The sequence below is a fragment of the Aspergillus niger genome (assembly GCF_000002855.4).
Source record: "Aspergillus niger supercontig An11".
Taxonomy (NCBI): Eukaryota; Fungi; Ascomycota; class Eurotiomycetes; order Eurotiales; family Aspergillaceae; genus Aspergillus; species Aspergillus niger.
Window position 1 is genome coordinate 1542120 of NT_166526.1, and position 26078 is coordinate 1568197.

Genomic DNA, 26078 nt, shown 5'->3' on the forward strand with positions numbered 1-26078 from the left:
AATCCGACCTGGCTTGGTCGTAAGCCATTCTACTACTTGGTAGTTAGTCTAGATAGAAGATTATATCATCTAGGTTTAGCTTTCCTAGCTTGAGATTAAATCTTCCCTATTTCAGATATAGTAATAGAATTATAGAAGTAGTTACGGAAGATGCTAGGATTATTCAAGAGGTATTCTATGTAGTTAGTAATTGACTGTTACTTTAACTTCAATCAGACCAGGCAGATATATAAATATCCATATAATTTTCATTATTCTGGGAAGGTAGTTATTCAAGTCCCATGAACATGGGTTCAGCTCTATTGCTACTGCAGTGTTGTACTTATTCAAGGCATGCACATAGTATTGCGGTTCGTCTTTGTCTTCCACGAATCTGATATAATCTACACGGTACTGAATGATGCTGACAAGATAGAACAAATCAAATATATCGGTCTATATATTCTATACCAAGGTCCTACTTATACAGCAATGTCTTACTTCTGCAAGTCATACTCAGCCCATTCCCCCAAGATGTTCCGCACGCCATAACACAGCCGTAAATCCCGACATTCAACCTCTTCATTCACCCATCGAAGACGCGACAGGCCGCCCATCACTTCCATCCTTTTATCCAAAGGCCCAGCATCCAGATCACGTAAAATGTCCCGCGCAACCTCCACATCCTCTTCCACATCCTTCAAGGACGATACCCCCAGGACAGTAGAGACAGAGACGGCGTATCTATCGGCAGCCCGCACAGCTTTCGCCAACGAAAACCGCAACGCCAACCCCGCTAACCCGAACCCCTGACACTCCAACCAACCCGAAGCGATACTCACAGCGCTCCTCAGCCCCTCAGGCGCAGGATGCCAATCCCCCAGTCTCCCACAAGGCACCTTTCCCGCACGCAACAACCCGGAGGCAAGCGGACTCGAACTACAAACCACCGACACGCCAGCCTCACGAAGAGCCGGAATGCCATACCGCTCCAGCTTAGTGTTCTGCACTGTCAACTGAGCCCAGGTCTGCACGACGTCTAATGGCTGGCCATATACGTGTCGCACGGCATGCGCGACAGAGACTAGCGTCTCGAGTGGATAGCCGGAGATGCCCACGTACTTGATATAGCCCTGTCGGCGGAGGTCGAAGAGCACGCCGACAGCTTCGACGGCTTCGTGCTCCGAGACGAATTCCACGTCGTGGCAGAAGACTACGTCTAGGTAGGTGGTGTGTAGGCGCTCGAGGGAGTTGTGGACTGATTGGCGGACCCAGGTGGGGGAATAGTCAAAGGCGCTGGTCGAGAGGCGCCCGACTTTAGTCATGAGAATGTAGTCGCTGCGTGCGTAGCGGGTTGTTATCTGGGGGTCGGAGAGGGCGGTACCGAGGAGGTGCTCGGAGGGGTGGTAGTAGGGGGAGGTGTCGATAGCAAGGATGCCTTCGTCGAAGGCGCGACGGATGATTGTTGCAACGGGGAGGGTTTGTGGATTGGGGTGGGATTGGTCGCTGAAGCCTGAGCCGCCGAGGATTATTGGAGGGAGGGTTAGGGTTGGATGGAGTGGATTTGACTCGGACATCGTTGGGAAGTGGAGAGAGGTCACAACGATAGTCTATAGCAGCAGAAGGAAAGGAACAGGAGAACGAAAAAGAGGTATAGTAATGTATGTGCGCTCCTTTGATCTATGAGGAATATTTCTATGATTTAGATGTTTTTATCGCATTCTTATTAGCAGCATGGCAATTTGCCGATCAATCAGACTTAATACCCGATTTAGCCGATTTCCGTCTTGATACTGGACAGAAGGACTGCTAGCAAAGACCCGGTTGACCCACCCAAGCACAGAACAATAAACCATCAATAATTCCATCAAGAGTCTGAGATGGCTATCTTCTCGGGGTAATGGCAAAAGTCAGATATGGATCGCCTGGCATTAAACGCTATAGCGTTCGGGAGCGTTCAGTCACGGTGAACTGGTTGCCCTAGGTGTGCTTGATCAGGGGAATCTTTCGGACGGGCAAAATAATTATAAGCGCGATAGGTATAACAGTCTAAGACTTAGAGAGGAAGAAGAGGAGGAAGAAGAAGAAGAAGAAGGGACTATAGTAAATTCAGTTGCTCAATATTTCGCCTCCTTTTAGCTCCCTACTCTACGGGCCTGTACGGGTGAGAGTAGTGATGCCCTCGGTGGTATGTAGAATCCTCGGCATCGCCCGCACCGCTACCGAAGGGCCGAAAGCACTCATTTTATCCTTTATCCAATATCTCGATCTTACAAGCTAGCTCCGTGATGCTAGTGGTAGTCCCTCCACCGCTGGCTCGAGGCACTGGTGGCAGACGCCCTTCCGACAATTGCTTGCACGGGACCATACAAAATCAATATGTACATGTACCCGGAATGTATCCATAGTAGCACATAATCCAGTTCGTGTAACGTAATGAAAGCGAGTTGCAAGGCTGAAGTGGAATCCCGGTGAACGCCTAAAACACCCTAACGCGCCTCAACAAGGAACATACCAACGTAGAAACGCTAGACCAGACGGGGAAATCCTCTCCTGGCCGGATAATATGCTAACAATCGACATCCGAGGTCAATAGGCGAAGTGAGCAGGCGCTTGTGCATGCCTAGAAATACAGCTTGACCTGGCGTGCTCGAGCACGTTTCAACCATCCCGCAACAAGGGAGATATCGCACTAGACAGTTCTCGCCATATAACAAACCTTGGTTTTTATTAGTGACACAGTATCTTGTACCATGCGTTGATCTACAGACACAGCCCCGGGTCCCCTAATGTCCAGCGATACATAGACAATATATCCTGCCGCAAGGCTCTAAGCTCGGTATTCACCTCCCCTTGGGCACGAGAGTGCAACAGCACCGATCGGAAAGCCTTTCGGAAAGCTTTCTTTAACATGAGTTAGTTTCAGACATGGATTCCAAGGCACACGTTGCCTGGGAAGGTAAGGGGAGGTAAAGTGGAAACCGGGGTATGCGAACCTGAAAGTCCGTGCTCAAGGTCACGATGGAAGCTTCATGCGCGCGGATGATTACTTCACAGGCTTCCTCCACCGACGGGTTCGGGCCAACGAGAGGCATTCGCTCAGCAAACAAAAGAAGCACGAGACTGCCGTGGAAAAGATAAATCCCCACCAGGTAGGGCATGAACGACAGTTCGGGATCGATCGAGAGGACATAGGAGATTTGCTGGGCTGCAGCGATTGAATGAGAGGCGCACTCAGAGAATTGTGCGGAGGTGATCCAGTCCCCATGGTTTTCCAGCATACTGGTGGCATCCCATTCCCCATACAGCATTACAAAGAGAACCTTGATAATATATGAGGCGTATGCCATTGTCACCTCGGCACGTGGAGTCGTCGAGGAAGGTCGCGAGGCGTTTGCAGTCTGACCTACCTCGCGAAGCCATTCTGAAACACTCTGATGACAATTGGTAAGTGCAATATCGATGTCCCTTACCACGGCATGCTCGTCGAATTTCAGTCGCGGATGGTGGCGCCACAGACGAAACTCGATAATATCCCCCAAAATAGACATCAAGGGGAGGAAGTACTCAAAGAGCCCAGTTCCCGAAATGACAGTTGGCGGGCCGTAGGTCCTCGAGGGCAGGGTGTCAGCTGTAAAGGCATGCAGCCTCTGCCAGCAAGATTCTGGTAGGGGCGTAAGCACTTTACATTCGGCGTCGAGGAGATAAACGGCACGATTGTGAGATACGGCCAAGTGCCGATCCAAGGCATAGACCAACCAGAAAGCCCGCCGTTGTTCTTCTTGTTCTTCGATGATCTGAAGTGATCCCCGTTCCGGCTGGCCAGTCCGCAAGGGGTCCTGGTGAAACCCAAGATGCTTGATCAAGCGAAGTGCTTTGTTCCACCACTTCAAGCAGTCTGACTTGTATTCGCCACCGGAAATAACGATAGTCAGGATGACGAACGTGAGGACATCGTCTACCGTAGGGGTAGGGCCAGTCCCGAAAGTCCTGCGAGCGCGGTCTGGGTCTCCAGCATCAAGGGCGGAGACACAGTCGTTTTCCAACTGCCAGCCCCCTAACTCCAATTATTGGCCGCTTGCCTACTGGATACTTTCATCACCCGGGGTTGATGGGAGGGTGCAGATATACACTTACCGTTTACGCGACGCCAATTATCCGGGTCCAGGCGCTGCAGTAAGGACATCACCAGGCAGTAAAGGTGATCAACGATTCGTGCCCGCGATCCTGGGATATAGTACAGTCTCCCATTTGCCGTGTGCGCTGCACACCAAAGCATTGTTGCCAGAAGCGCTGGAGAGGTCGGCCGCGGCTTGATCGGATCCAAGACCGCGGATCTTCGAAGCACGGGGGAGAGAACGTAGGGGCTATGGGAGGATCCGGCGGACTCACCGGGCTCGGTAAAGAAGGTTTCGAGCAGACTGCAAGCGTCTTCTGGGCTCAAGACACTCTTCAGATGAGGAAGGAGGGGCTCGAGACATGGAAAGCGGCAGCCCGCGGCCAACGACGTGCTTGACGCCGACGTTGCGCTAGCATCCGGGGGAGTTAGCGCCAGCGTGGGAAATCGAGGGATTGGGGACAGCGCAGTCGCCCCCGACTCAGGCTGCGATAAGTCGAATGACCGGGGAATGTTGGCCTGATATGTTGCGAAAGTGGCCTCGAAATTATTCATGTTCACTGGCTCGTGTGACTCTGGTAGCTCGCGGCCCATCGCAAGAAAGCCCGAAACCGCTGGTACGCCATCTATCGAGGCCTCGTCGCGGGCTGGTCCAAAGGAAGTTGGATGAATCCCTCCGGAAGATGGAGTACTCGGTACATCTAGATCGCAATGGGCTTCGGCTGGTAGCGGACTCTTGTGTTTGACGGCCGCTTTGCGGCCTCGTTTCTTGAACTTGCGTTTGTATTGACAGGGACGACCTAGAGCTATAGTGAACCGACCATGTCAGCAAGGACGGACCAACCCTTCCGGCGGCAGAAAGGGAGTGGGATTTCTCAGCGTACTTCTACAGCGATCACTGACGAGCATCACTATCAGTTAGGTACAAGTCATGAAATTCAGCAGGCCAACGAGTTGATGATTCGTTCATACCAAGGCAAATCCCCATTGCAGCGCGTGCGGGAGGAGTTGCACAGGTCGCACGCGCGGCCAACCCTTCTCTGGCTCATAACAGACCCAGGAGGACGCAAGATAAATGCGAAGAGAATAGAGACTGACAGTCTTTGAGTGAGACTACATGATAAGAAGAAGAAGAAGGGGAAAAGAAGATGGAGGAACTACTTAGAGTGCACTGTCATGCGAGTTCTGTGCTCGGCGATGGTTTCTGGCCCTTCATCCTTCACCCCCGCTTTTCCCCTTCCTTTACGGAGATGATTGGCGACCATCGGGCTAATGCACAACGAGGACGCGCCCCGATGCCCCCCCACACTCCTTGGCCAATTTCAGTGCAGATTGTCATTGTGCTTGTGCTCGGAACGAGGCATGGCGCCACTACAGTGCATCTTTCCCCCGCGTTCCCCCTTAATTGAGTGCCATTCTCGATTTGCTTATTCCATGGCAACGCATACAGGAATCATGCGACATCTATGTAGTTCAACAAGTCCATGACACTTTGCGGTTATTCAATGTCCCTTCTTATTCGTCACTCTTATTCTTCATGACTGGGTTCTTCTGCAGAAGAAACCCCTAATCCATGCCGTACACCACATCTTGACGGCGATTGGCAGGTTCAACGACTAGATTATCTACTACACTACCCCCTGTAAGATTCCCTGATACTGTCGTCTGGGACGGCGCCAACAATTTGAAATACCCTGTCCAGTCACTGGGCCACGCTGGCAAGAGGCGGATTTGGGTGTTATTCCTGGCAAAAGTCTGCATCAACATCTCCTGCAGCCCGATTGCAGCGCTGCCATAGTGATTGATGTCGGGGCTCCAGTCATAATTGGGGCCCTTGAAAGTGGGAAAGCGGTACGTGGTGCTGTCCGATAGTCGGGAGATGGTGTTCGCCTTGGCCAGCTCGGTCAACCCCATCCGCGCCCACCAGATCTGATCCTGGCGCCAGCCACTATACCACGAGGTCAGTAAGGAATGAATTAACTCTTGACCGAAGCTAGACCGGGGCGGACCATACTAGGTGCCATGATAGCCAGCGGATTGACTGTCATTGAAGTACGCATGCATAGCATAACTGAGATTGGTCGGCTGACCAAGGCCGTACTCGCTCCAAGCTGCAAGGAAAGAGGGCGACTGAAGTCAGTACACGCTACGTCCAGGTTCCTTCTTTGAGGGCTCAATACTCACGAAAGACGGGGTACATGGCTGTAGGCTCGCTGTTGACTGTAGTTGAATAATTCACGGCCGGAGATATACAAATAAGCTCTGTGAACAAGCCAGGTCAGCAAGGTGTGTTGGGGGTGCGTGTATAGCAAGCACTGCAGGAAGCCGGGCCTACCAGAAGCCCCAGGACAAGGGTGCAGCGGTGTAGCAGGGATGCGCGACAAATAACCCTCGTAATACGATCGATTGCCTTTGACATAGTTGGGATTCGTGAGGAGAATGTCCATCACCGTCCGCCGCAATCCTGAGATGGTGGAAGAAGGGTTTAGAGCGAGTTTGTAGGTCTCGGCGCCGGACGCTGGGTAAAGAATCAAGGAGCCGTTACTCTCCAGCCCGTTACGCATCTGGTAGAACTCGTCGAACCAGGCCAGTTGATACTCGACGAATGGCATATATTCGTCGATATTGAGGCCCCCATAAGTTTGAGACAGTACCGCAATATCTGCGAACTCGTTGGCGGTATCTGATAGCCAACTCAGATAGTCGCCAAACACGATGCCAGGCGGATATAAAGCTGTTCGTGGCCCGTCACCATCAAAATACTTGGCATTGTACTCATACGTGTTGGGAAGGCCGGTATTATCGATCTGTTCAGAGGTGAGCGCGACGTCCAGGCCGAAGTACAATTGCCCCAGGCGACGGCTGTTGGGGGTAATGTTCTTGTAGAAGTCAAGCCCGTCTAAATGGATGTACTTCAATTAGCATCCAATACAACCATCTGTCGTCCCACATAGGGAGGCAAGTCCGAAGGGCAAGGAAAGAGCGCTGAAGCGGCGCCGGGGGGGGGGGGCAACTGACGGCGCAAGATATCAAAGTCGCCACTCTTGAGGAGAGGCCAGAGGAGAAGACGCTGGTTTTGAGCAGTATAGGTGCCCCCAGACCATTTACGATAGTCGGGCGACCAGGGAGCTCCGTCGGACACGAGGACCGGATCAAAGGTGAACAAACCGCCATTGAAACGAGTGGGGAATTGCCCACCGGCGTTACACCCCAGCATGAACCGGAAGTATTGGTAATTTTTTCCGACTTGGAATCCCTCATCGTTCGGACCAGCATCTGGGTTGATAATGATGTGCGACCGATCCCAGAATGATCGCCACCAGGCCACCGTAGTCTGCCAGTTGGTGTTGGGCATCGAGGCTGCTGACTGCACCAAGGCAGCAGACCATTTATCAACCTCAGTGGTCTGATTTTGGCCAATAGCTACATAAAGCTGGTATGAAGTTGACGCACGGGGTGAAACCAGATGATAGGCAGTGTAGTTTGTAGACTGGTACTTCAATTGCTCGGTTATGCCTCCTGGACGCAGTTGTGGAGATGTCATGTAGGCTCCGAACTGAAATTTGGTCAGGGCACGACTGCATTCACCAGGCCTGTACACACACTCACAGTATTGTTGGTCATCGGGTTATAGAAGGACCAAGGATCCGCACGAGACAGATTCTGCTCGGGAATCTGCCATGCGAACAAGGGGTTGTCGGTGTTGTGATGATAACTCAATACCCCGCCTGAGACGAATGAGATATTATCGGGATATTGTGTTGGCAGAGGGATAGCGGGAACATATTCAACTCCCCATGATGTTTGCCCTATGGCGTCATGTTAGCGGCACGCCACTCCTGGAGTGAAGCTGAGAGAGGTAGGGTGGCTATTACTTTGCTCTCCTTCTACCATCTGCCAGCCCTTAGTTCTCCAATTCTCGTACGACGCTGTCAGACTGACAGGACTGCCAGCAGTAACATTCACATGTATCCCCGAGGTCTCAACGTCTACCCATATGTGGATGACCGTGTTATTATCACCCGTGAAACTAATATACCCTTCGTTTAGATGAAGTCTCTGTTCAAACTGAGTCGCATTGACTGCGAAAGGATTCGGTTGCATCCTCAGTCGCACACGACCGAGCTTTAAGAGAGAATTATTCTCATCGAACGCTCCGCTATGCGCTAGATAGAACAATAGATCACCTATCGACGGTCAACGCGTGGTCCACAAGTTTCCTAAATCGGATTTCCGTGGTGGGCATACCGGATTCTGCCCAGACGTTCAAGCCCACGCTTCCACCACCCAAGGGCATTGAGTCTGCAGAGTTGGAGCTCTGAGTGTCCCAGATAGTATCATACTGGGTTGGAAGTACGATACCGAGACAAACATGAAGCTGGATTAACAGGGACAAGCCAATCCAGCCAGCATGAATGGCAAAATTAGGAAGGCACCACATAATCATGTAGCTGCAGTACCCTGTTTTTTGGTTGCTAGACTAAACATTTAGAAATAGCGAGTGTCTTTAGATGCTAATTGGAACTATATATACACGGAGTATCTGAGCTAGCACTTGGAATATGGGACCTAACCTGCCATCGTTAGTGAGTAGGTGCTGGCTTGTACGGCGGTGGATCGTGACCATTGGGCAAAATAGAAATTGGCAATGCACTACCAATATAGATTGATAATATAGTCGTCAAGATGGACGGTTCAAGCTTCAAAGGAATCAGGGAAGGAACGTCATTTAGCCTCATTTCTAAATATTATTCAGAATGAAATGACGATAGCCCACATAAAAGCGGGTATCTTCACCTGCTATATTCTTCTTGTTGAAGTTCGAACTTTCCAGGGATCCTAGATCCGTTTGATGCATCACTACTGCTTCGAAAGCCCCGCTACTCACCTTGTACGGTTTGAGTGCATTGTTTAGCCTAGGTTTAGCAAGATTTCATATATCCGGCAGATCAAAGCGGGAGGTACGGTTGGTGGGATTTCCAAAGGGCAATTATCAGCGCTAATTAAGGCCTTTTGCATGTGAGCAAGCGCCTGCAGCTACTCTGCATGCCACAGAGTTGGTCATGCAGGGATGTATTAGCCACACGGAATGTGCCTATTTGCTTTAAAAGTACTGAAGTAGCCATATTGCCCCAGCAAGCACACATACTATTCCATGGCATCTTATTTTAAGACTCCCTTAAGGATATACTTTTGCCTAGTCCTAGCAATATAATCCGCGATGAGGAGAAAGGGAAGGGTGGATACGGCAGATTTTAGGACTTGCTTAGGGAGAATCACCGGCTATTTCTATTCGGCCCTTCCTCGGGAAATTTCGGGCCAACTGCCTTATGGTGGCGGAAGCACAAAGTCTGAATTTGAAGACGCAGTGGGCAATCAGAAACTGAAATGAACAAAACCGTTAGGATTATTCGTGTTGCGGCATCAGGGAATTATTGAAGATCCAAGATTTCGATAACCAGTGTATGTTCAATCATACAAATTCGTTATCATTCTGCCATCGTACGACCGTTCAGTAGGAACAGTCCTGCCCCACTTACTGTGTAGCCCGGATATGCACTAATAGTACATGACAATTGCGGACCAGCGACGGTCCGCTGGAAGGAATGGTATTCCGTAAATGGCAGATAGAAAGAGTACGATCTCGTCAATACAAATCGCCGAGTCTTAGAAAGCTCTTTTATCCTGGCCTTACTGACGCGTATTGAATCTGTTCGTTGGCCCCGTTGGCTGCAGATACTAAAAAGTACTCAGTACAGTTCCATCTCTTCTCTGTGGATAGATAGAAGCTGCAAAGTATTATCACTATTATAGCTGAAGATATCCGGGGGTAATGATGATGTAGAGGCTGGGCTGACAGACAATGCATATTTTTCTTACTCCTACTAGTACCCTAAATGAGAATAAATGTAGAGGATTATCTGAATTTTTGTTCCTCGATCTGACTAAAAGCCGAACAAGATGGAGACATTGTGCCCATGTATGATGTTTACTGGGCCCATGGCCTGATATGGCTTGGCAGGAACACTGTAAACACCGGTTTTGGGGGCTGGAAGATCCTGGAAAGAGGAACTGAATTTTGGTAAATAGGCTAATAGTAGCTAACTATACAGAGTACTAACTAATTAGTTAGTTAGTCTCCCTGTATATTTTAGTCAGCCCGCCGTTTTTCTAGATAACTACTACGAACAGGGTTAAAGATCGTCGCTATGGTTCCACCGGCCGCGCCATATATCTACAGTGCCGCTAAGCGTGGCATTGCTGAAACCACGGATCAGTAGCAGACCACTACTTCCGTTCGATCCGAGCTATCCTGGAAATTCGTTCACAACCAGTTATGCGATCACTGCGCCGTTGCAGTTAATCTGTAATGGGTGGTCAATTCGGTCACCGTGCTCATATACGGGTTCCCTGCTGCTGTGAATCCACTATCATTGCCACCAAGGGCCCCATAGGCTCTGCTAATCAGCCAGAAAGGGAATACTATTGATAAGCCCAGGCGCACCACTACCCGAGGGGGTATCCCTTTAGTCTACTGCATAGCTGGTATCAATCTTCACAGCTGCACCGAGCTTGCCATTCATGTATGGGCCCGGGAGGAACCCCGGACTGCCCAAGCTACTTATCATACTTACTCCAAGCGAAAGGCCAAACCGTGTGCACCGCTTGTAGCGTCAAAGCTCGAAGCAAGACGATTAAATTGTAGGTAGCTGGGGATTTAAGTCTACTGGGGCTGCAGGAAAGAGAGCCGCGAACTGAAAATCTGATCTGGCTCACACTCGAGCCTGCGCAAGGATCTCGTCGCTGCTGGATTGAACAGACATTTACTCCTAATGCGCATGAATTGTGTGGTCCGTAATTGATTAGGCTACTCATCTCCCCGCGTCCAACATAAACATGGATACATGAACAAGATCCGTAATGACTGTTCCTCCTAGAACTTACACCACCGCTCGGTTGAGCTGCATCCCTACGACCGAAATATCCACATAGACCTCCTGACTGGGCTATATTACTTGCACCGGCCCTACCCGGTACTCTGTTATCTCGGTTGACTATTAACTTCGTTTTCGGGCAACCAGGATGAGGATTGTTACAGGAAATGTTCTAACGGCGTGCCACAAGCAAACTTCTGGGGAGAGTAACATGATTCCCTGTGTTAATTTTTCTCTTTTCCGAGAATACTTGCTTATTTACTTTGTATTTTACTTGAATGACTGGAGACCATCATTAAAGAATGGTGCAGGATCCAGAAACACGCATGAGACAGGAGCACCAAATTAAGTGTTATCATATGACCTGAACCACCAAATCTAGCATAGTCAAAGGGTGGAAACAGCTTTGTAAAAAGGGAAGACTGGGGTTATCTAACGAGTGTGAGCTATCTAAACGCACCCGATATAAAGGCAATATAAGTGAGACAGAAATGATAGTGGTTCTAGCCTGATTTATCGCAATGCGGATAGACAACTGCCTTGAACCCCTATCATTGGTCAGAGCCCTACCAAGTAGACCAAAAAGAAAACCATCCTTGCTACTCCGACTAGGCGGAGAGATAAGCCCCGGCTTTACATATTCGCCATAAGTGTGCTGTAAGCTGAGGCACCTGGGAAAAAGCTGGTAGGAATTGTCGGAATCGGAATAGAGGTCGTAGTATCCATGGATGTTGAAATCAGGCCGGGCATCGTCGTCGTCGGACTGTACGCGGTGACTGGCCTACGCAGAGGATTAGCACAGGTGATAAGGGGGCATCATGGCTGTGGTAGGCTGCATACACCGAGGTAATCGTGGTCGTAAAAGAATATGAGGCAAGGGTGCCATTTTGCTGTCGCAAACATTCGCCTTCGCCGTAGGCACTGGAGCATTCCTAAAAGAACATAAGTTCCAGCTTTGAAATCAGGACCGGAACCAGATTTTTATTACCTGTTTGACGTAATCTCCAGTCTGGGTGTGTATCAAGCGGGTTAGTTTTCGGGCATCATAAACATCAATTGCAATATGAAGCTTACATCAGTCCACAATTCAACGGCTGTTAGGGTAATATTCGTGCATGGATTCGCGTCCGGGCAAAGAATTCTGATGGGGCTTCTCTGAATGCCATTCGAACTGGTACCCTTCCAATTCTAGACTCGGGGTTAGATTCTGGGCATTGCTGTGACTGGGAGTAGATGATACACACTTCAAAACCGATATTCTCGTACTTGATACCGTCACCATCGCTCTCATCACCCCAGTATGTATCCAAATCTAGCATGTAGGCGTTGCTATATCCAATGAAGTTCTTGAAAGAACAGTTTGTAACTGTGCCATTACCCCCATTGGACTTGATCATGTACATCTGAGTGGAGTTGTAAGTGTAGATGTTCTCAAATTCAATGTTAGAGATATTCGTGTCCGTGCCAAGTGATCCCATCGCGCATCCGCCACTGTGGTTGCAAAAGACGTTTTCTACGCGGACGTTGGCCGATGGACTCTGCATTGTTCATCAGCAAGCTTTAGAATAGGCCTCTTGGCTCTGGGGTTGTGCAAAATAGACTACCTTCACAGTCACACATTCGTCGCCGTTAGTGACCTCAACGTCATGGATCCAGTAATTGGCTCCGGAGATATCGATTCCGTCAAGCCCTCCCATACTGGCGCCACGAATGACCATGTTGTACACCTCGCCGTTGTATGACTCAACTAAGTTGAGGAAGTAGGCCGGTGAATCCACCAAGATCAAGTCATGCACACTGAAATCAGTCACGTTGTTAAGTCGAAGAATCCGTGGCCCGTATTCGTCTTGCTCATGGAACAGATAACCGTAGCCCTGAATTGCTCCAGCAGAGTTATTACTGAAAATTTCGATATCACTGGTGTGTTCGACTAGATTGTATCTCAGCGTAATTCTCACATCATTGTCGGCTGTCTCGCATGTAACTCACTGAATATCATGTTTCCTCCATCGGTGCTGCGGTTTGTTAGTGTTCACAAAGTGGCAGATTCATATAAGCGCATTCCTACACATTCTTGTCTCGGTAAATAATGCCATCTAGTTGCAAAGCCCAACCAGAACCATAAACTAGTGACACCCACGACGAAAGGAGATAGTCCCCTTCCGGAATATAAACTGAATCACTAACATTAGTGTTTTCCTGTTGCTCTGCTTTTAAACCGCCATAAAGATACTAGTAGAACTTACCTAGTCCACCTGTTTGGCAGTCTTGGAAGGCTTCCTTGAGTGGCGGTCCGATATCAATGGTCGAATTTGCGGATGCCCCGTAGTCAAGTACGTTGCATACTACACAATGACACGTCGAGTTAGCTTCTTGCGACGCATTTGCGCAACATAAATTATACCTTTCTCTGCGGCTTTCGCAGACGCACTCGTACGTGGCCCCACGGTCCCTGAGACCTGCGCCGCCGCAATGGCGGGCAGAAGTGCAATCAGAGAAGTAACAAGCATTATACTAATGAAGAACCAGGTTTTAAACTGCCGATGTGGAAGGAAAGATTTGAACCATAATGAAGGGCTTGTTTCCCTCTAGCATGATTTCTTATATAAATACTACCTTCAGTAAAATGAGGGGATCTTCAGCCGCGTCACTGGAAGAGTCGATCCTTCAGGGGTGATGAAAATTCCCAATGTCCCGAATGTTCTGCTATCATCATTTCATGCCACATGCCACCACATGTTTTTGTGGATGTGAAGCGTGTGTATTATCATTGGTTCAAGCACCAACAATTTTTTAGCCTAATTTGGGAAATTTAGAGAGCGACGATAAATTCCCGAGAAGAAGCTTAGCGAGACCCTAGATCGAGCCCAAAGGGAGACATGATTTTGAGCGCTCCACTTGCAAAATCTGTGTACACAGGTCTACGAGAACGAGACCTCGCCATTCTTTTCTTTCGGTAGAAGCATGCCCTGACGCTAATGACGACGCAGGCGATCCATTGCCTATTAGCGCCTCCAGCGGGCCGCTTTTTGACCCGGTCTCGGGAAGTTAGACTGGAACCATCCTCCACAATTGGCTGGTTCGGCTCATACCATCATTGACCATGAGATTCCACCCAGGTATATACCCATTGAAGCGTATACAGGTTTTCTTTCTTGTCACTGGAAGCGACAGAAAGGGATCGTCTCCTGGGTAATCCAAAATCAACCGATCTGCTGTCTCAATGCTTCCTGCGGTGGGGGAGGTCTGGGCACGCTCCGTTCCCTTTCCAGACGGAAAAGTATGTTGTCAACGCCAGTATATATGCAGTTTCAAGTCCCACCATGAACGTAGAACCTAGTCTAAGCTATTCTCCTGCATATAAACTTATTCAATGTTGTCACAAGCTTGCAGACTTACAAGTAGTATGTTTTGTGTGTGGTTGCTGGTTGCCTTCTCGCTCTCATGGCCGTCCCTTGCCCTGAACAGCGGCGACTATATGGTATGAAATGTTCAACCACTCCTATTCGGAACAATAATAATAAGCTGACTGTGGGGCTACCTATCAGGGAAAGCTTCCTGCTATGGGCTGGAACCCCTGGAACACCTATGGTTGCAATATTAGCGAGGAGATACTGCTCAGCACAGCCGAGCAACTAATCAATCTCGGCCTTCTAGAAGCAGGCTATAATTACGTGAACAGTATTAACCCTTCCCGTATGCTCACTAAAATACGCAGTGTCTAACAAGCCACAGTCGACGATTGTTGGTCTGTCAAAAGTGGCCGGGACAATGTCACCCAACAAATAATCCCTGATCCAGCAAGCTTTCCTAATGGAATCAGTGGAGTAGCCAGTACCCTCCATAGTCAGGGATTGAAGTTAGGCATCTACAGCAGTGCAGGAACCACTACCTGTGCTGGGTATCCAGCTAGTCTAGGGTATGAGGACATCGACGCCGCCACCTTCGCATCATGGGGGGTTGACTATCTGAAGTATGACAATTGCGGTGTTCCTTCGAACTGGACTGATCAGTACAATTCTTGTACCGACCGCTGGACAAACATGCAAAATGATACCTGTATTGGCCTCACGAACCCAGCGCCTCCAGGATATGATTGGTCCAAGTCATTGACAGCAGTACGATACGGTCGGATGAAGGATGCGCTACAAAGGCAGAACCACTCCATCCTCTATGCTTTGTGCCCCTGGGGTTTTGCCGAGGTCCAAACCTGGGCAACAGGAGTCGGGGCATCCTTTCGTATGAGCAAGGATATAAAAGCGAGCTGGGACTATGTGCTGCTTATTCTCAACGAGAACTCATTTCTCATGAACTATAATGATTTCGGGTAAGCGGAAGGCCCTATGACCCAACCCGGGAGTTGAGTGTCAGCTAATCCGTTCGCAGCATTCATTCAGACGCTGATATGCTAGAGGTCGGAAATAACGGTCTTACTTTCCCTGAGCAGCGTTCGCACTTCGCACTTTGGGCACTGATGAAGTCACCACTCATTATTGGTTCGAAATTGTCCAACCTAAGCGCTGACCAATTGTCATTGCTTACGAACCCCTACTTATTGGCATTCAACCAGGACCCTGTTTACGGGAAGTCAGCTGCTCCTTTCAAATGGGGCACTAATCCAGACTGGAGTTATAATGCTAGCTTTCCGGCTGAATACTGGGCGGGAGAAAGCCAGCAAGGAATGTTTGTTGCTCTCCTTAACACGGCCAGTACCGCCAAGAATAAGACAGCTCTCTTTTCAGAGATTCCGGGTCTTCAACAGCACAGGTATGGAATTATTGATGTTTGGACAGGACACTATTTGGGCTGCTTCCTACATGACTATACAACGTCAGTAGAGCCTCATGATATAGCGGTTCTAATTTTCACGAATTGCCAGAAATAAGAAAGGGGTCAGCGTACAGTGGAAGGGATCAATAAGCCGAATTTATTTGCCTCCTATGTTACTATTTTCCACTACCTGACTTTCTTTCTGGCCAAACCTTCTTTATATCTCACGTCTATAGACTGCTTTACTCGCTCCTGCGTTGTAAAGACTACAGGATGTAGAACATTTGCTTTGCTCACCTTACCAGACTATCTGCAAACTCAAATCAAGAGCGTGATTACAAGTTCAATCTCTGGTAAGTGGTCAGTAACAAGCAAAATGGAAAAATAAATCCAAGAAACAAAAACATACAACAGAAGGGATTCGCTGGTGGTCACCCACCCAACTACTAACCTCCCGGCGTGTGGCTTAAGTACGGCTGAGCGGACGGGAAGCCCTGTTTTCCACACCCTGTGGTCGTATGTACCAATTCTATCTTGTGTCTAAATCATATAGGCTTTATGCAATGACCTGGAGGTAAACAAGCAAGGTGGATGATCGCTGAATTATGGGTGTTATGGGGGATACAGATCCCTAAAGCTTAGATAGATTAGAGAATACAGTCTATAAGATTTCTCTAGCTGAGTGACTGGATGTAAATCTTCTCTATTACTTAAGTAATAACTATAATATTTAATTAATTAAATTTTCTTTTAAATAGATCCGCGGCTAGAATAGCTAAAGTACATCAGTACTTAATAAAAATAATATTTATTTCAGCTGGTTTATGGATGTTGATGTCCGGCAGCTCTGATTATTTAAATAAAAATATACTTACTTACTTAGATAGAGCTAGTCTATTTTATATAATATTATTAATATATTTTATAAATAGAATAGGATTGTATAGAGAGTAGTAGACTATAAATAGAAGATTAAATAAAATCTAAATAATATTATTTATTTTACCTGTCTGCTTCAGAGTTTTTTATATATTAAGTATTTACTTTAAAATACTTCAGTTATATCAGAGAACAAGTGTTAGGGGCGTTGTAAGAGACGTGATAAGTTTAATTATATGTGCGAGCACTAGCTACCGTCCTGTTTTGAACTGATTACTGGTTTTTCCTAGTATCGGAGGGGCCAGTAAGATGTATTATAGAAGTGAATTATATAATCTCATCTAGTTTATATAATTTATAACCACATGTTATTTCTATGATCTGCTGGATTATAATAAGCTAGTTAATTTATTTTAATATTTTTTTTTTCCCAGAGTAGAGTGGTTATACCTGACTGTTATATCTTAACCCAACCGTCAGGTTACAGTTAAGGTTAGGTTAAGGATAGGTTACAGTTAAGAGATTACTTTAACTGATCTGAATATCGGATCTTGACGGGCCTCAGTCCCGGGCTATCCTGTAATAATCACCTAACCATGGGCTTGACCCTACTAACTATCAAATGCAGCCTCGTAATCGCCCCGGACGCCGCGCACGTCCGTGAGCTCGGCTGCCGCTGCAATGACACCTACCCCTCACTACGGCCAGGGATTTGGCTTGGAACCACAAAAAGACCATCTTTACTGTTACCTAAAACTTGTCGACGGCAAATGGTCCCTCGTCCGGACAACATGTGCTAGATTTCTGGCCAGCCTTGCAGCTAGATCCAGACACATAACAACCAGTAACAGCTTGCAATCTTAAATAACAATGAACCCACCTGACGCCATTTGTGGCCAGAAAACAAAAGTCCGATCTTGAGAACGTATCTAAGTACGTAAACCTCTCAGTACCTGATCCACATACTACGAGCGGCCCATGGCAGATTAGAATGGATCGTGCCTAATCCAAGCCTGATCAGCCCCAGCGCACGGCGCTTGGCATGGATGATTGTCTTCCTCGGACAAAAACCCAAACTGCGTACACTGAAATAGGCATAGCATGCAGGGAAGATCGGGCACTCAAGCATAATAGAACGAAAAGAGAAGGGAAGGAAAGGAAATGGGGGGAGCGGGCGTGTGATGGACCGAGGCAGCAGGGACATGGACAAAAGTCCAAGCTACGAAGGGCTGATGAAAGCAGACGGACCCCTAGTCCAAAACTGGTATTGTTTGCCCGAGCACCCTTGTTTGACCTAGGCAGCGGGCCCATTTCATAAAAGGTAAGGAGTAGGTCAGTTTGAAATCTTTGAGTCCCGCAACTGTTCCTTGTTAAACAAAGGATGCCCCAGTAATCCAGCGAATCATCATGTCAAGCGCTACATCCGGCCGATCTTGGGGCAACTACCATAGTACCAACACTACTCGTTAGCCAACTGGATCATTAAACCCCTCTCTCCTAATTTTACTTTGACTTACCAGGTGTCCAGCGTTGTCCACAGTCACAAAGGCAAAGCGTGACGTTTCGTCCGTCCCTTCACCGACCGAAACCTGAATTTCCTTCGCACTCCCCACAGGTTCCTGGCTCCCAGAGTTGATCGAGACCCACGGAAGTAAGGGCTTTGCGGTAAATTCTGTCTGGCCTTTCCAAGAAAGCGAGTTCGCCCAACGTAGGTTGCCAGCCGTATTACAGGCGAGATCAAGGTTGCCTTGATACGCTAAGAAGTCAACATTATTTGCGAGTAAGAAAGCGATCTGCTTCGAGCTCGACACCATGCCGTCCGCTGATTGAGCAAATGCATCAATAACAGAAGTAGCGACGAATTTGTATTCGGTAACCTGTTGCGGTGGCGACAGGGCCTCCCAAACAGATGGCGAATTCAAATATCTCTCAATTAGAGCCGCTTCGATATAGCACATTTCGTCGATCTCACAAGGTGCAGTGACTGTCGTCATCCTTAGCAATAATTTGGCCATGAGCCTCTGATGATAACAACTCACTATCAAATCTGTTACGGCCATCAGCGCCGGCCTCGTTATCATACTACCCTACAACACTATCGTAACAGACGGACTGGGCCGCATGACATATCGCGGGGTCTGAGTGTTGAATGCATATGTCATATAGATCCATACAGTGCGGCATATTCGCCGCCATAATATCGCACCTAGTTTCATTGAAGATAGGAGATGGGACTCCTGAGTTAGTAGTACACAGTGTTTCCCAATACCCGAACGTTGCATCCTTGGGTGACATGAATCCGTTACCCACCAAGCACGATTTCAGCGGTATCCTGGGGCTATCTTTATACAGTTCATTTTGTTCCAAGATTTGGGTCGCCAGATAAGGAATGTACCGGCCCTACACAGTGTATCACAAGGTAATTGTTAGAACACTGAGCAAGCTTTTTCTGGGGGCGGCTTCTATCTTACTGCGTAAGATTCACCGGAAAGGTGAACGGGAAGGAACTGTTTGTGAGGAAAAATCTCGGATATGAATAATCGCAAGAACCGATGCATGTCCACCGCGGCTTCACGTGAGTCATGAGGCAGCTCATAGCCCTCATCGATATAGGAAAACCCGACATCGACTGGCTGGTCAACAAAAAGAAGTGATGAATTCTTGGTCCAGGCCCAGGGGTTGTGATCTGTTCCATTCCCAAACTCATTAATCCGGCAAGGGCCAACTTCTTCGAAAAGTCCAATCATACTCGAGTCTCCTGGGCCCCCAGTCATCCATAGCGTTAGGGGATCATGGAAGGGGTCATTCTGGCTTTCAAAATACCAAAAGAAAAGATGCTTCGGGCCAATGTCGAGCCAACCAGTGAATTGGGGTGAACGAGCATCACAGATCGAGTCATTCTGCTCCTGGATGCGAATTGAAAATGCCGGTGAGTGTGGGCTGCGAAACACCGTAAAGGGATCAGCCCCCTCTGGCCCTAACACGGTCTGCGTAGCGGCATATACTACGCTGCCGAACAGGGCCGACAAAAGGGTGATCATTGAGCAGGGTGGGTTATAGGATATTGAATTCAAACTGGCAGTAGCAACAGCACCGGAGGGGTTGGTTCAGTCAGCTTTGCGGGGTCAGTTTGATTCAATGGATGCAGCTATCATCGTGTAAGCATTAATTAGTTGGTGAAGTCTAGCCAAAGAGAAGCAATAGATAGAGAGAAGAGAGAGAAACGGAATAAACACGGAGCAATGTAGTTTCATTCAAATGTGATGCTGCTTGGTCGTTTTCACCGATCGTGAAATTCTCCTTCTCTGGGGCCTTTGCATTCTTCCTGATGAAATTATGTTGGAACGTAATCTCAGTAGATTACTAGTAGTCGAGGTCACGTGACCCGAACTCCGTAACTTCAACTGCTCCTCCGAGCGCGCCTAGATAGCGAAGAATCAAGCGTTTTCAACGACTTCAGTATTGACCTAAAACGTCGTTTCAACAGGTTATGAGCCCGGCTCTTCGCTCGTGAGGCTAACCAGCAAAGATCTGAGCCACCATACACACGAAGCAAGCCGCAATTGCAACGGGGACACGCACCGCGATACCCCTATCTCAAAACACCAAAACACCGCGAATATCAAAATATTCAACCGCCGGAAGCAGACCCCAGAATGTCGCAACCAGGCAGATACCACTCTTTACAACATGTCTCGAATACAGAGGCAGTAGCCATACAACCAAAGACACAAGCAGATAGGCTTCCAGTAAAGCTACCAGAAGGCGTTCAACCCGTATCTGAAAGGTTGAAAGGGCGAGAAGACTACTCAACGTGGCGCTTTGAAATATGTCAAATCCTGAAGAACGTCGGTCTACAAGACATGATCGACAAGGGTCTATCCCATCCTAGTACAAACCACACGAATTACTGGCTATGGCACCACCTGTCAATCAACATCCAGTCCTGGCTAGCTAGCCAGCTGTCAGACCCCCTAAAGAGGGCACTGATGACGTCCCCTGACGCGCACGACTACGCGGACGATGCCTACGAAGTCATCAAATCACTCGTCCTAGGCCACGGCCACACGCTTTGCCAAACAACGTACTTCGACCTCATCCACAAACGCCGATCCGACTACTCTACCGTTGAACAATACGTGGAGGCGTTCAAACACGCATACAACTTCGCTAAAGAGTTGAAAGTCGGGATATCACCATACTGCGGGTTGCTACACCTGCTCAAAGAGCTGGAATCCGACCTTCCAACGTGGGTGTCAACAGTGGAGTGCAATTTGCCTGATAATGCTGCGGACACCCTCCAGGAGAAAGAGTTTCTAGTTTACTGCAGGACCGCAATCGAACAAGGTAATAAACAAATGCAAAGATATTCTTTCGCTGCGCCAGCGAAGAACACTGGAAGCACCACCAAGTCGGGAAGCACTGCAACGACCTCAGAGTGGAAGAAATCAACATTCCCACCGAAAGGAACGACCCCTGAGGAACACGCTAGAAAGATGCGAAACTTGAAGCCAGAGATGACTAAGGGACGCTGCGCTTTCTGTAAGACACTAGGCCATGGAGCAACCACCTGCTGGCGCTTGAATCCTGACCTCCGGCCAGAGGATTATAGGCCTCGTATAGAAGGCATCTGGTGGTTCAAAGGATCGAAGCCTAGCGAAGCATCAAATGCAGCGGTAGGCGAAATAGGATCCGATGACGAAAACCCGTATATTTTGAATTTTTCTGGCCTAGCCGTTGCAAACGCCACGAACACCTCGCTACGCTGGATATATGATACAGGCAGCTCACAGCATCTAACACCTGACTGCGCTTCCCTAAGCGGTCTCCACCAATTGAAACCCCACGAATACTACCAATATGGCACCTCGAACGGGGGAATCGGTGTTGCAAAATCGGCAGGGTATCTGACCCTGACCCTAGCTGCAAACGGCCAAAATACGGTGTTGAAGATCAAGGCCTACCACCAACCGGACCTACCCTACGGGCTCCTTTCTTCCAACCGCCTACGTACAGACCTTGGCATCTACGCTACCACTAAGGACCTGACCCTACGCAGGGACCGGGATGACAAGATCGTCGGCCACCTGCAGGCATCGAAAAACGTGCTTTTCGTCAGGACAAAAGACCCTGACCTAGCGCTAGCGGCAGTGGACCCCCTACTCTTGCACCGGCGATACGGGCACGCAGGATTCCGCCGAATCGCTACCACTGCAAAGGATCATCAAATTGAACTCGAACACAGGGACACCCTAGAGTGCGAAGCATGCTCGCTAGGCAAGGCCACACGCCTCGTTTCAAGGGACCCAATCCCAAAGACTAATGATCCAACACAGCTCTGGCATGCAGACATCCAAAAGGTGACCCCGATTGGTCATGGCGGATTCAACTACTTTCTACTCATGGTCAACAACGCTACTCGCTTAGTGAGGACGGCCATGCTTAAACACAAAGATGACGCCTCCGACGAGCTGATCAGGATGAATATGGAACACAAGAATATGGTCGGCCGATACGTGGCCACCTGGCACCTAGATGGTGGCCGCGAGTTCAACCGCTTTAGGAAATGGGCGAATCATGCAGAGCGAGGCATTCAAATCAAAATATCACCTCCTCGAACACCCGAAGCCAACGGCCTAGCTGAACGATACGGCGGCTTGCTCAACCGAATGAGCAGGGTCATGATACTAGATGCTGGCCTCCCTGCTCACCTCTGGCCGTACGCTGTACGCCTCTCAGCGCAGATCCTGAATCGCCTCGTCCCCTACCACAGCGCTGTCAGGAAGACCCCCGTGTTCCTATACAGATCCCACTACAACCTCCCGAATCCTAACGCGTCACTAGACTTCCTACGCGTATTCGGATGTCGTGCCTACCAACACATCCCGCAGGAAGATCGAGTCGCATCCCAGAAAATGGGACCTCGTGCAAAAGTCGGATACTTCGTCGGTTTCGATGGGGACAACGGACACGTTTACTACGTGTGGGATCCTATATCTGATAAAATTAAACGATCACGAGACGTTAAATTCAACGAAGATCGAACCTACAAGGATGACAAGGAGGATCCCGGTGGAGTTCCTACACGCGAACCTGACCCTAAAGGACCAACACCAGCTGGCCCAGGTGCCGCGCTCAAGTTAGACAACGCGTTCCTGCACCAAACAACCAATATATCAGATAACACGAGGGCCCTGATTGAGCAACCGGACCCTGAAGAAGACGTCATCCGAGGCAGAATCCACACCATATCTGCCTCCGCAGAGCCTCCACCTACACGCTCGATCGAGAATGCCACAGAATACGAGGCATCCTCAACGAAATACGCCGCGCAGGACTACCGCCTGCCGGACCCTACTGAGCCAGAAGAACAACCCATACTGAGGCGCTCCGCAAGGACCACTAAAGGCAAATCATCAACATGGCCAGATTACCAACAACTGGCCACGGTTGACCGGGTGACCCTACCCCACCTCAAACAACACGAAGTGGTCGTTCCGAACACCTACAGCGAAGCGATGAAGTCCCCGCTGGCACCATACTGGAAAGATGCTATGGATACACAGATCGATAAGATACAGAATATGGGCACCTACGAGATCGTGAACCGACCTCCAACCGCTCGCGCAATCCCAGGCAAGTGGGTGTACGACCTCAAGGTCAACACTGACGGATTCGTCACCCAATTCCGTGCTAGATGGGTAGTCTGCGGCAACCGCCAGATACCAGGCATCGATTACGACGAATCGTTCGCTCCTGTCGCCAGCGAAGCGGCCCTGAAGCTATTCATGACGAACGTCGCTATAAAAGATCTTGAATGGGAACAATGTGATATAGTATCTGCTTATCTACACGCGCAGATACAGGGCAAACGCGTGTTCATGAAACAACCTACCGGATACCATGAAGGACCACCGGATCAGGTGTGCCTATTAAAGATGGCCCTCTACGGCCTCCGCCAGGCGGCCCACCTCTGGCACCAAACGTTTGACGAAACACTTAAAAGAATCGGTTTCGAACCACTGAGGGAGGATCCCTGCGTATACAAAAAGGGTGATATCTGGTTGATTATTTATGTTGACGACTCCGCTATCGCTGGCCCCAGGAAGGAAGACCTAGCCGAGGTCAAACAACACCTAAACAAGGCATTTGGCCTGAAGGAAATGGGGGAACCAAAGGTTCTACTAGGATGCAACGTTCAACGTGACTACCAAGCAGGCACGATATCACTATCCCAACCAACGTACGTGGAGGAGTGCCTCAATGCAGCGAACCTAGGATCCTGCACCCCCTCCGCCATTCCGATGACCGTTGCCTACAAAAAGTCAGATCGCTCGAATATGACTACCGAAAACGTCAACCTAGCCGAATATCAAAGCCTTGTAGGGCGTTTGAACTGGCTAACCACAAAGACCCGCCCCGATATACGTCATGCAACGTTTAGACTTCAAAGGCGCATGAACACTCCCACTACGGCCGACGCTAAAGCATTGAAAATTGTATACAGATATCTGAAAAGGTCCATCCCGTACGGGATCACCCTCGCCACTGACCATACCAAAGGCATCGAAGTCTTCGTAGATGCCGCCCACGCTGACCACGAAGACGGCAAATCAACGGAGGGATACGTCATCTTCTACGCTGGCGGCCCAATCAGCTGGTCATCCAGGAAGCAATCGCTAGTTGCACCGTCATCTACGGTAGCAGAATACTGCGCGTTTGACTCCGCCGCCAAAGAAGCCTTGTATATAAAGAAATTGGTTGAAGCGTTTGACCTCAAGGCCTCCGTTGACGGCAGGATACCCTTGTACACCGACGCCGCCAACTCCCTACGGATCCTGAACCACGGAGGCTACACCAGGTCCACTAGATGGCTCGATAATCGTTACCTATTCGTAGCCGATCTGATCACGAAGAACGCTATCACCATTCAACACATCCCAGGGACCACCAACCCGGCGGACGGCCTCACCAAGCCGCTTGATAACGAATCGTTCAAAGCGTTCAGGCACCTCCTCGGAATGACCCCCATCTCCTCCCCGAACCTGCATCCAGGGAACACCGGTTGAGATAGCCGTTCCTTCCTATCTAGGCAATGCCTAGAGCCTCGTTACGAACGCTCCCTCGCCTAGGGGGCCGTGTTGGAACGTAATCTCAGTAGATTACTAGTAGTCGAGGTCACGTGACCCGAACTCCGTAACTTCAACTGCTCCTCCGAGCGCGCCTAGATAGCGAAGAATCAAGCGTTTTCAACGACTTCAGTATTGACCTAAAACGTCGTTTCAACAAATTATAAAACCGACTGACCAAAATTATTGTAGAGTTTTGGAGCTCGAGATTCTCTCAAAACATACGGCAGATTAGATGACCCTGATATGACGGAACTGTGAACCTAGGGAACGTGCTCAATCGGTGTTTGCATTCTAGAAGGGGTGGTGGACGTTATGGGTCACGGGGTACACTATGCTACTGTGGCAGAAATGGGCTTGGCAAACAGCTGGTTAATACACCGAGTTTAAGGTATCAGGCCGTGATCAATTCACTAGATGTATTATACTAGCTTGGGCGATCCTCGTGGTAAAATTACCCACTGTCACCGAGACACACCCTAACTTTAGTGGATATTTTAAGCTTGCGCGGCAGGGGAGCTTGGGCCTGTAACTCTGGGTCTTTGGGATGTGTTATTTCTTTTAATACGATTCATAGAGAGAAAAAGCCAGCTAATCTTTTGAATGAGAAGTATAGTAATTTTTTAAGTGTAAAATATCTGCGCCCCTTCATGAGTAAATTACCGAGCTTTCATCGGCTCAGGAACCTAACACGAGTCATGACAATCCCAGGCTTCCCTCTACTATCTGGGTAATTGAGTACTAGTTCAGAAAAAGTATCTCGCTAAATTATCAAAGTGGCTATTCGCATTGCCAATTCAAAACAGTCACTAGAGAAAACAAAGAAAGCAAAGCAAAGCCGCTCCAATATCGCGTTGGAGTTAAAATAAATTATCCGGGGAAAAATAACTCCAGAGCGGCAGAAATTCGAATACATGCGTCTTGAAGCTAACTTGGGCGATCTTCATGGTAAAATCGTAAGGGATCCCTCTCTGTTTAGCATCATTTCAAGGAAAGTTAGATGGATGCTTTTAGATCTTCTGGCAGATTGGGACTTTACCGGTCTCGAATTGTGGTCTGATTGCCCCCCGGACTAGTCGCAGGGAAAAGTTACGTGCCAGATTTCAGCCCCAGACGGCGTCCCCACCGCAAATTGCGTTTATGGAACATGGGAGTGTTACAACAGGTCGGGTGATCGTCATGGTAAAATTACTGCCAGTCATTGAGAGACTTTGTTATCCACTCATACTTTCATTTCGCGCCTTGGGATTTTTGAAATAGAGAAAGTCA

At 48.8% G+C, this 26078-nt stretch overlaps 8 protein-coding genes and 1 non-coding gene across 9 annotated transcripts, besides 3 other annotated features; 2 read left to right on the forward strand and 7 right to left on the reverse strand.

The window, feature by feature from the left end:
* Positions 1-43: 43 nt before the first annotated feature.
* On the reverse strand, positions 44-1556 carry An11g06280 (uncharacterized protein; the record flags this gene model as incomplete). The annotated part of the gene is made up of 3 exons (XM_001394574.3): positions 44-106; positions 202-373; positions 481-1556. The coding sequence occupies 3 exons, from the start codon at positions 1554-1556 to the stop codon at positions 44-46; spliced, it is 1311 nt and encodes a 436-aa protein (XP_001394611.3).
* A 1186-nt stretch (positions 1557-2742) lies between these two features.
* On the reverse strand, positions 2743-5361 carry An11g06290 (uncharacterized protein; the record flags this gene model as incomplete). Its single annotated transcript, XM_001394575.3, has 5 exons — positions 2743-2883; positions 2976-4036; positions 4117-4829; positions 5048-5189; positions 5343-5361. The coding sequence occupies 5 exons, from the start codon at positions 5359-5361 to the stop codon at positions 2743-2745; spliced, it is 2076 nt and encodes a 691-aa protein (XP_001394612.3).
* Positions 5362-5662: 301 nt separating this feature from the next.
* On the reverse strand, positions 5663-8537 carry An11g06300 (uncharacterized protein; the record flags this gene model as incomplete). Its single annotated transcript, XM_059750325.1, has 8 exons — positions 5663-6044; positions 6111-6207; positions 6281-6358; positions 6432-6995; positions 7115-7652; positions 7706-7905; positions 7972-8262; positions 8345-8537. 8 exons carry the CDS (start codon positions 8535-8537, stop codon positions 5663-5665), a joined length of 2343 nt encoding a protein of 780 aa, XP_059606327.1.
* A 1847-nt stretch (positions 8538-10384) lies between these two features.
* An11g06310 (hypothetical protein) lies at positions 10385-10972 on the reverse strand (the record flags this gene model as incomplete). The annotated part of the gene is made up of 3 exons (XM_059750326.1): positions 10385-10409; positions 10501-10621; positions 10732-10972. The coding sequence occupies 3 exons, from the start codon at positions 10970-10972 to the stop codon at positions 10385-10387; spliced, it is 387 nt and encodes a 128-aa protein (XP_059606328.1).
* Positions 10973-11664: 692 nt separating this feature from the next.
* Positions 11665-13541, reverse strand: An11g06320 (uncharacterized protein; the record flags this gene model as incomplete). Its single annotated transcript, XM_001394578.3, has 10 exons — positions 11665-11812; positions 11872-11963; positions 12020-12040; positions 12106-12219; positions 12276-12569; positions 12636-12961; positions 13021-13046; positions 13100-13205; positions 13278-13376; positions 13436-13541. The coding sequence occupies 10 exons, from the start codon at positions 13539-13541 to the stop codon at positions 11665-11667; spliced, it is 1332 nt and encodes a 443-aa protein (XP_001394615.3).
* Positions 13542-14437: 896 nt separating this feature from the next.
* Positions 14438-15916, forward strand: An11g06330 (uncharacterized protein; the record flags this gene model as incomplete). The annotated part of the gene is made up of 4 exons (XM_001394579.1): positions 14438-14512; positions 14580-14712; positions 14767-15358; positions 15418-15916. 4 exons carry the CDS (start codon positions 14438-14440, stop codon positions 15914-15916), a joined length of 1299 nt encoding a protein of 432 aa, XP_001394616.1.
* A 288-nt stretch (positions 15917-16204) lies between these two features.
* 5S rRNA lies at positions 16205-16323 on the reverse strand. The gene has a single exon (XR_009468027.1). It is a non-coding gene; the product is annotated as a 5S ribosomal RNA (ribosomal RNA).
* A 1690-nt stretch (positions 16324-18013) lies between these two features.
* On the reverse strand, positions 18014-19721 carry An11g06350 (uncharacterized protein; the record flags this gene model as incomplete). Its single annotated transcript, XM_059750327.1, has 5 exons — positions 18014-18040; positions 18198-18278; positions 18324-18699; positions 18767-19080; positions 19152-19721. 5 exons carry the CDS (start codon positions 19719-19721, stop codon positions 18014-18016), a joined length of 1368 nt encoding a protein of 455 aa, XP_059606329.1.
* Positions 19722-20016: 295 nt separating this feature from the next.
* Positions 20017-20166: a mobile genetic element (Title: probable transposon 160bp LTR (Tndm1-LTR) -Aspergillus niger).
* Positions 20167-20176: 10 nt separating this feature from the next.
* Positions 20177-24818: a mobile genetic element (Title: probable transposon Tndm1 without LTR -Aspergillus niger).
* On the forward strand, positions 20337-24749 carry An11g06380 (uncharacterized protein; the record flags this gene model as incomplete). The annotated part of the gene is made up of 1 exon (XM_001394581.1): positions 20337-24749. The coding sequence occupies one exon, from the start codon at positions 20337-20339 to the stop codon at positions 24747-24749; it is 4413 nt and encodes a 1470-aa protein (XP_001394618.1).
* Position 24819: 1 nt separating the features above from the next.
* Positions 24820-24970: a mobile genetic element (Title: probable transposon 160bp LTR (Tndm1-LTR) -Aspergillus niger).
* Positions 24971-26078: the final 1108 nt, after the last annotated feature.